The sequence below is a fragment of the Nicotiana tomentosiformis genome, chromosome 12, assembly GCF_000390325.3.
Source record: "Nicotiana tomentosiformis chromosome 12, ASM39032v3, whole genome shotgun sequence".
In the NCBI taxonomy this organism is placed as follows: Eukaryota; Viridiplantae; Streptophyta; class Magnoliopsida; order Solanales; family Solanaceae; genus Nicotiana; species Nicotiana tomentosiformis.
The window spans coordinates 58,250,082-58,260,434 of NC_090823.1; the positions used below are offsets into that span (position 1 = coordinate 58,250,082).

The following is a 10,353-nucleotide window of genomic DNA, read 5'->3' on the forward strand; positions in this document are numbered from 1 at the left end:
CTCCTCAGACTCTACCCCTTCTTTAGCCTCTCACAGCTTTAGCGAGGGCATGGGTGTCTGATCATCTGATCCAGTAGAGTATTTCCTCACCATCTGTGAGAGAACAAGAAATCAAAGGGTCAGATTTCAAAATCAACAAATTCACATGACAAGGAATCAAAGAAGTGGAACTTTCCTAATAGTTCCGTAGCCTCTCGAAGATAAGTCCAGACATCTCCGTACCGATCTGAAATACTCTACTACACTTGCTTATGATTTGTAATACCTATGAACATAGAGCTCTCATACCAACTAGTCACGATCCCAAAATCCCACCTAAGGTAGTTGTGACGACACCTAGTTTCTAGGACTAGGTAAGCCTAACACACAAGAGAATTTAACAAAAACAACGACTAAGAATATTAAATTAACTGATAAGTCTCATAATATCATCAATACTAAATAACGATCACAATATTCCCAAAATTCGGTGAAATTGAGTCATAAGCTCTAAGAAGTACACTTGAAATCTCAAAAATACAATATTGTTTTATGTGAAAATAAATAGTAGAAAATACATTAGCAGAAGGGACTGCGAGGCCTGCGAGCGTCAAGCAGGTATACCTTGAAGTCTCTAGAATATTAGGTCAATTGCTTGCGTCCGACAGGAGCAGAAGCACCTGGATCTGCACAAAAATGTGCAAAAGCATATTATGATTACACCATAACGGCACCTAGTAAGCATCAAGCCTAACCTCGGTAGAGTAGTGGCGAGGCCAGGTCAAGACACCTACTAGTCAAAAGAAACTTGAGCAGGATCTTATAATAGAATGCAAAGAAATAAATGATCATAGAACAATACAATGATATAAGGCTAACAACAAAAATTAAGACAATAAAGGATACAAAGAGTGACTATATAATAGGAACAACAATTGATTAAGTACCATGAATATACAAGTAAAATAACGAAGGAAAGATAATAAACGTTCAAATCAACAATCCTTTTTAACATAGTATGTACAACAAGAATCACAACCGAGGTACAAAACCTCATATTCTCATTTCACAAGTCAAAATCACAATCTTCCTTATATCACCGCTCGAGTCTTGCATTTATTTTAAAAATATTTTTCTCGAAATAGGTACATGTATTTTAGCCCCCTTATCTCACCGCATGGCTTTAAGTAATTCCTTTACTAGCAACATGCATATAAATCCCTCCTTATCTCACCGCATACATTTCAAGACCCACCATTATACCACTGCATGCGTATCAATATCACAACACAATAATTAACTCGCACCATGTGTACCCATATGCCACAATATTACTATATCAAAAATATCAATGTTACCACAACACATAGCCCACAACTTAACCATAATGTGTACAAGAATCTCAATAATAAAAAAATGAATGAGAAACAACTCAGCGAAAAAGGATGTCTCAATAATCAACACTTCAACCACAAACTATTTATAGCTTTCACAAATACAACCTCAATAACTCACCAATGAAGGTATTCCCATGAAACGACATTTTCAAACTCAAGTGCAAAACCTAACCTTAACAATGAAAGATGGCATGAATTATCAACTATGTCTAAATGCATGAGAATAACTCAATATTGAAAAGAATAACATGTAACAACAATTACGAATAAAGGCACCTAAGGGAAACCTCGACAATGAAAACTAGCACATGTAATAACAACTTAAAACAAGGCATGTAGGAATAAAATTGACAACAAAGGATAGAACAAATAATAATAACTTCAATTAAGTGCTTACAAGTAACCTAGTCAAATATCACATATAAACCCATGTACACACTCGTCACCTCGTGTACACGTCTCCCACATAATTAAAATAGTACAATCAACTCAAATCTTAAAGGGTAGTTCCCCCACACAAATTTAGACAAAATACTTACCTCAAATAAGCTAAAGCAATCCACTAATAAGCCCTTCCCACGCAATTCCAACTCCGAACGGCTCGAATCTAGCCAAAATAACTTAATATCATAAATAAAAGCCATAGAAAGCAATTCAGGATAATAAATATTCGATCATTAATGAAAATCAAAAAGTCAACCCCGAGCCCACACCTCGAAACTCGACCAAACTCATAATTTCAAAACACCCATACGGATACGAAACTCGTAAATTCAAAACACTCATTCGGATACGAGTCCAACCATACAAAATATCATCCAATTCTGACCTCAAATCGACCTTCAAATACTCATTTTATACTTTAGGAAAGTTTATACAAAAATCTCCAGTTTCTTCAATTCAAATCACTAATTAAATGATAAAAACAATGATGGAATCATGAATAATAGACAAATCCGAGTCAAAAATACTTACCCTAATCCAAATCGTGTAAGTCCCCTCCAACATTTCCCAAAACCGAGCTCTCTAACTCAAAATGTGATAGATGAAATAAAACCCTGGATCAAACTTTAATCTGCCAAGGCATTCCGCATCTGCGGACAAATAGTCGCATCTGCGGAAATGTCATCGCATATGCGGCATCCACTTATAGCCCAGAACTCTCATTTCTGTGGCCAAAAGGGCACACCTCCGCTCCCATTTTATCGAGAAAATCACCACACCTACGGTCCCTTGCTAACAGTCTAGATTCCGTATCTGCAAGGGAATCAGGTTTTCTGAGACTACAAGATTAACATACAAAGGTGCACAATGCCAAACGAGTCTAAAGTAGAGCTTTAACTTAAAGGATTTAAAGCCTATGGGTCCAAATTATGTTGAATATCCATCACAACACTAGAAAGTAGATGTGCCAATTTATATCATTAAGACAAAATAGTATCAAATAGTATAAGGAAACACATGTTAAAATGGCTACTCTAAAGGTCCCAACTAATCACCAGGGGATACAAGATTAGGCAAACCGAAGACATAATGAGTGACAAAATAGCATGGGAGCAGGTCATAGCTAGAGTGAAGGTCTTAACATAGATTATGACACATTATAGATACGAGTCAATCATTACATGAACCCAAAACAAAGTGGGAGGTATTTCGAAAAAGAAAGAAGTAGGTGGCGTAATGGTAGCCCACGGTCCCAAGTATCCTCTCACATATCAAACACCTCCACCCACATACCAACCCTCACCCCCCAGATACCAACAACTTGCTACCACAAATCATGCCTATAATACTCAACCCGCATATTACCATTCTCCACCACCCACCCGCCAAAACTACTAAAACCCACGACGAAATTTTGACTGATGACCACCTAGAAAATACACCCCAATTGCCGAACCCATAAACCAATTGTACGAGAGGATGAAGGCTGCTGGTTATGTCACTCCTATACCATTGCTATGGATAATGCTTCCCAATGGATCAACCCAACAAGACATGTGCCGATCATTCAGTCATGAAGGGTCATACCATTATTGAGTGCCGCACATTATAAGATAAAATTCAGACATTGATCGACACTAAGGTCATACAGGAAAAGGAAGCTGCACCAAATGTTCATAACAATCCTCTCCCAGATCACAGAGGTGAGGGAGTGAATGTGATAGAAATAGATGAAGAATGGGACTTGGAGGGGTCAATAGGACTCATTCGAGAGGGAGATGCTCCTAAAACATCTCCAGTCACCCTCACGCCGGTTGTGGTCCAAACCCAAGTGCTTTTTGAAGTTGAGGTATCTACACCCTTCACCGTGATGGTAGCTCCCACACCATCCTACCAGTCTGATGCCATCCCATGGGATTATGTTGCGGAAGCAAGGAGAAAAGGAAAAGCAAAAATAGAGGAAACAGGGGCAGCATGAGGTATGCCTAGAATTTGGCCGAGTTTACACCCCTGAGAACCTAGGAGGAACAAGCAAGGAAGCCGCATCTAAGCCGCCTATTGTCGAGACTAGCAATGATGATCTTTGGAGGAAGGTGCAAGCAAAAGAGTACTCTATTGTTGACCACTTGAACAAAACTCCCGCTCAGATATCCATATTGTCACTGCTGCAAAACTCAGACACACACAGGAATGCTTTGATGAAGGTGTCGTGTAAAGCTTATGTACCCACCAACATCACTAGTGGGGAGATGGCTAACATGGTCGGACAGGTATTAGAGAGTCACAGAATCACCTTTCACGAAGATGAATTACCACCAAAAGGATTGAGTCACAACAGGGCACTACACATCACAGTGCAATTTGAGGATAAGTTCATCGCGGGGGTCCTGATAGACGGGGGTTCAAATCTCAATATATGCCCACTGACCACTCTGAAGAGATTAGGTAAAGGCCTGCACAAGATACGGATGGGAAGCATGAATGTGAAAGCATTTGATGGAACTCAGAGAGCTACCATTGGAGAGATCAACCTCAGTCTACAGATGGGCCCGACTTGGTTTGATGTCGAGTTTCAGGTGCTGGATATATCTGCTACTTACAACCTATTATTGGGATGACCATGGATACATGCTGTTGGTGCAGTGGCTTCAACCCTGCATCAGGCTATGAAATTTGAGTGGAATCATCAGGAGTTAATCATTCATGGAGATGGAAGTAACCCCATCTACACCAATCAGATTGTTCCAGTCATCGAAAATAGAAAGAAGCTGGGTGGAGAAACATACCATCACATTGAGCGAGTCAACGGAATTGAAAAGGACCGATGGTGGAGCAACAAGATAGAAAGCACACTGCTATGGACAGGGTATGAACCCAGCAAGGGTCTCAGAAAAAATCTCCAATGGATCACCAAACTCATACAACCACAGCGTCGTGGCATGACTTTTGGACTCGGATATGAATACACATGGCGGGAGTACCAGGATTGGTCACCACCATGGCATGGTCCTTATTATCCACTGGAAACACCAGTACCACCTCTGCACCAAATATTCCATCAAGCTAATATGATGTGGGGATCCGAGAAAGATGAAGTTTTAGCGGGCATGAGGAAGTTGTTTCTAGATGAAGAGGATATGGGCTGCAGTTCAATAGTTGAGGATGAGGAGGAGGAGGAGGAGGAAGAAGGCCTTACTATTCAGACCATGGAGAAAGGAGTTGTTCTCAAGAACTAGACTGCTACACCATCCCGGGCATGTCGAGTTCCTGGGTAGCCTGGCAAATTAGCATGAATTACTTTAAATTTTTAGCATTTGGGACATTTTTCAGCATTTTGTTTTGAAATAATTGCTCGAGTCATCGATCCGTACTTGTTGACGTTTTAAGATTTTATTAATGCATTACTACTTTTTGTATTTATTATTATTCTTTATATTTTTTCGGCATTATTGTTACTTTTCTCGATGAACCTACGTCTGTGACATGTAATGAGGCAACGTGAAATATGGATAGTGATTCAGAGGATCTGGAAGATGATATAATAACTAAGAAAATCATCAGAGAAGTAGAAGTCTTTGAAAACAAACCAAAGTCTAATTTGGAGGAAACTGAGACCGTTAACTTAGGGGATTCCGAAACGGTAAAGGAAATACGTATAAGCATTCATCTATCACCATCAGAGAAGGAAGAGTACATCAGATTCCTAAAAGAATATAATAATATCTTTGCATGGTCCTACGACGATATGAATGGTTTGAGCACATCTACAGTGGCTCACAAGCTACCCACTAATCCCATGTGTCCACCGGTAAAGCAGAAGCTCAGAAAGTTCAAGCCGGATATGAATTTGAAGATGAAAGAAGAGGTCACCAAGCAAACCAAAGCCAAGGTTCTCCGAGTGGTCGAATATCCGACTTGGTTGGCCAACATTGTGCCAGTTCCAAAGAAAGATAGGAAAGTTAGAGTATGTGTTGACTATCGAGATTTGAATAGTGCAAGTCCCAAAGATGATTTTCCACTGCCCAACATACACATATTGATTGACAACTATGCCAAGCATGAGCTCCAATCCTTTGTGGATTGCTTCGTAGGATACCATAAGATCTGGATGGACGAAGAGGATGCCAAAAAGACAGCCTTCATTACAACATAGGGATATACTGTTACAAATGATGCCATTTGGTCTGAAGAACGCTAGGGCCACCTACATGAGAGCCATGACAACCATCTTCCACGATATGATACACAAAGAAATAGAGGTGTACATTGATGACATTATCATCAAATCTAAAAGGAATTCGGATCACAAAGCAGACTTGAAAAAGTTTTTCGACCAGTTTCGAAAATACAATTTGAATTTGAATCCTACAAAATGTGCTTTCGGAGTCCCGGCGGGAAAATTGTTAGGATTCATCGTCAGCCGCCGAGGGATTGAGTTTGACCCATCAAAGGTCAAAGCTATCCAAGGCCTACCACCTCCGAAGAATAATAAAGATGCGATGAGATTTTTAGGGCGTCTCAATTACATCAGCCGCTTCATAGCACAGTCAACTATGATATGTGAGCCAATCTTCAGGATGCTGAGGAAAGATGCTGCAACAAGTTGGACTAAAGAATGCCAGAAAGCCTTCGACAAAATCAAGGAGTATTTATCTAAACTACATGTTCTGGTCCCACCAGAACCAGGAAGGCCTCTGCTGCTTTATTTGTCCGTATTGGAGGGAGCTTTCGGTTGTGTTTTGGGACAACATGATGAAACTAGAAGAAACGACCAGGCGATATATTATCTGAGCAAAAAATTCACGCCTTACGAAGCCCAGTATTTTTTGTTTGAACGCACTTGCTGTGCTTTGACGTGGATAGCTCAGAAGTTGAGGCATTATTTCTGTGCATACACTATATATCTCATATCAAGGATGGATCCGCTAAAGTACATCTTCCAGAAACCCATGCCTACGGGCAACTTAGCAAAATGGAAGATATTGTTAAGCAAATTCGACATCGTCTATGTAACTCAGATGGCAGTCAAAGGGCAAGCATTGGCAGATCATCTGGCAAAAAATCCCGTAGACGAAGAATACGAACCATTGAAAACGTATTTCCCGATGAGGAGGTGTCATTTGTAGGAGAAGATATCACCAAGGCATATGATGGTTGGAGAATGTTCTTCGACGGAGCAGCAAACTTCTAAGGAGAGGGTATCGGGGTTGTCTTAGTATCAGAAACCGGCCAACACTATCTGGTATCCGCAATACTCAGGTTTTCATGTACCAATAATATGGCAGAATATGAGGTTTGCATTTTGGGACTTAGGTTAGCCATTGACATAAATGTTCAGGAGCTATTGGTAATCGGAGATTCAAATCTTTTAGTGCACCAGGTTCTAGGGGAATGGGCTACGAAGAATACCAAAATATTGCTATATTTGCACTACGTACAAGAGCTGATCAAGAGGTTCACAAAGATAGAATTCAAACATGTTCCGAGGATTCAGAATAAGTTTGCAGATTCGTTAGCTACTTTGTCTTCCATGATACAGCAACTGGACAAGAATTTCATCGATCCTATCCCAATAGGAATTCAGAAACAGCCTACTTACTGTGCTCATGTTGAAGAAGAGATTGACGGAAATCCATGGTTCCACGACATCAAAAAGTACCTGGAAAAGGGAGAATACCTAGAGACTGCTACCCATACTTAGAAGTGCATGCTTTGAAGATTAGCCAACCATTTCTTTCAGAGCGGGGAAATTCTATATAGAAGGACTCCTGACCTGAGGTTACTATAGTGTGTCGATGCCAAGGAGGCATCCAAATTTCTCAAGGAAATACATGCCGGAACTTGCGGACTGCACATGAATGGTTTCATCTTAGCCAAGAAGATACTAAAGAGCAGGGTATTTCTAGATGACTATGGAAATAGACTGCATCAAGTATGTTCAGAAGTGTCACCAATGCCAGATACATGCTGACATGATATGAGTACCACCCAATAAACTCAATGCAACAAGTTTGCCCTGTCCTTTCTCTGCTTGGGGTATGGATTTCATCGGCCCAATCGAGCCCGCTGCTTCAAATGGGCATAGGTTCATTCTGGTGGCCATAGACTACTTCACAAAATGGGTTAAAGTTGCGTCTTATAAAGCAGTAACTAAGAAGGTTGTAGAGTATTTTGTTCAGGACCGCACTGTTTGTTAGTTTAGAGTGCTAGAGTCAATCATTACCGACAACGCTGCCTATTTAAATAGCGATATGATGAAAGCCATGTGTGAAACATTCAAGATTAAGCATAGGAATTCCACAGCATATAGGCCACAAATTAACGAAGCCGTAGAAGCCGCCAACAAGAATATCAAGAAGATAATGAGGAAAATGGTAGATAATTATAAACAATAGCACGAGAAGCTGCCATTTTCTTTGCTTGGATATCGTACCACAGTTCGCACATCAACTAGGGAAACTCCCTACCTATTGGTTTATGGTACTAAAGTTGTTATTCCTGCCGAAGTAGAAATCCCCTCTCTAAGAATTATGCAAGAAGTTGAGCTCAGCGATGCAGAATGGATACGAAGCTGCTATGAACAACTAGCTCTCATTGATGAAAAAAGAATGAATGCAGTATGTCACGGTCAAATATACCAGAACAGAATGGCAAGAGCTTTCAACAAAAGGGTCAAGCCAAGGCAATTCACATCGGGGCAATTGGTGCTAAAGAGAATCTTGCCAAGGGGAAGTTATCCCCCAACTGGCAAGGTCCCTATATAGTTCATTGAGTACTAACAGGAGGAGGACTTATACTTGCAGAAATGGACGAAGAGATTTGGCCGAAACCTATCAATTCAGACGCGGTCAAGATATACTATGTTTAAGATTGTTTGCATTTTTCATTTGATGTAGCTGAACTACACTTGACCTGATTCCCATTTAAGAGGGGATACGTAGGCAACCCTGTGGGTTCGGTCACATCCTAATAAAATCTTCATTTCCCCCATGATCAGAAACTGGGCAAGATTTCGAGTTTGTCCAACTTTATCACATATAGAACAGCCAAGGAATGTGTTACCGAAAGTATGCATTTAAACTGAGGAAGAATTTTGAGGAGGACCCTCAAAATTCTAAAGCAAAGAGGTTGCAATGTCTTTAAATGTGTCGCAGTCACTGGTTCATCTAAATTATTTGATCTCATGCATTATCATATATTTCAAAACAACTACGCTTTTGCAAATAATTTTATCAAGTGCATATATGCTTTTCAAAAATATTGTTTCTATGGCAGCCAGATGTTACCTAGGGTAACTCAAGCAGGACCTCAAGATAAGAGTAAAGGCAAAGCAAGGAATCAAGAGCACGAACCAACTGTTCCCCCACAAACTCACATTTTTTCTTTGGATGCAGGCACAATAAACACAATAGGAATATTCGCAAATAGATACACGCAGCAAAATCACTATCTTCATAAATACAAAGTTACCAAATGCAAACACATCGAGCTAAGAAATACTTCACTCTCTCACAGCTATCCTTTGCTTTTCTTGCATAAGGCTAGACATTGCCTTTCTTTGCATGAGACTAAGCATTGTCTCCATTTCCTGCATGAGGTTAAGCATTGCCTCCGTAATTGCATAAGGCTAAGCACTGCCTTTCTTTATATGAGACTAAGCATTGTCTCCATTTCTTGTGTGAGGCTAAGCATTGCCTCTGTAATTGCATAAGGCTAAGCACTGCCTTTCATTGCATAAGGCTAAGCACTGCCTTCCTTTGCATGAGACTAAGCATTGTCTCTATTTCTTGCATGAGGCTAAGCATTGCCTCTGTAATTGCATAAGGCTACGCATTGCCTTTCTTTGCATGAGACTAAGCACTGTCTCCATTTCTTGCATGAGGCTAAACATTGCCTCCGTAATTGCATAAGGCTAAGCATTGCCTTTCTTTGCATCAGACTAAGCACTGTCTCCATTTCTTGCATGAGGCTAAGCATTGCCTCCGTAATTGCATAAGGCTAAGCATTGCCTTTCCTTGCATGAGACTAAGCATTGTATCCACTTCTCACATGAGGCTAAGCATTGCCTCCATAATTGCATAAGGCTAAGCACTGCCTTTTCTTTGTATGAGACTAAGCATTGTCTCCCCTCCTTTGCATTGTCTCTATTCCTTGCATAAGGCTAAGCATTGCCTTTCCTTATCAAAGACAAAGCATTATCTCCTTTCCTTACATGAGACTAAACACCATCTCCGCTACACTACATAAGGCTAAGCACTACCCCCCCTCCCCCCCCTTTATTCGCATAGGGCTAAGCACTGCCCTCATCTCATATAAGACTAAGCCTTGTCTTGTCTCGTCCTCGCATACAACTAAGCATCATATCTTTGCATTTCGTAGGCTGAAATATCGTCATTTTTGTCCGAAGACATCATAGTCCGAAGGCACCATCCTCATAGCCGGGAAACACTATTCCATGGCCTGAGGATCTCTCGAAACTGCACATCATTATTCAAAGGCATCATAGTCCAGATGCATCATCCTCATGGCCCGA

General features: G+C 40.5%; 1 protein-coding gene across 1 annotated transcript; it reads left to right on the forward strand.

Moving 5' to 3' along the window:
* The first annotated feature begins 7,098 nt into the window (after nucleotides 1–7,098).
* On the forward strand, nucleotides 7,099–7,521 carry LOC138902698 (uncharacterized). Its single transcript, XM_070190587.1, has one exon. It carries the CDS (start codon nucleotides 7,099–7,101, stop codon nucleotides 7,519–7,521), a length of 423 nt encoding a protein of 140 aa, XP_070046688.1.
* The last annotated feature ends 2,832 nt before the right edge of the window (nucleotides 7,522–10,353 follow it).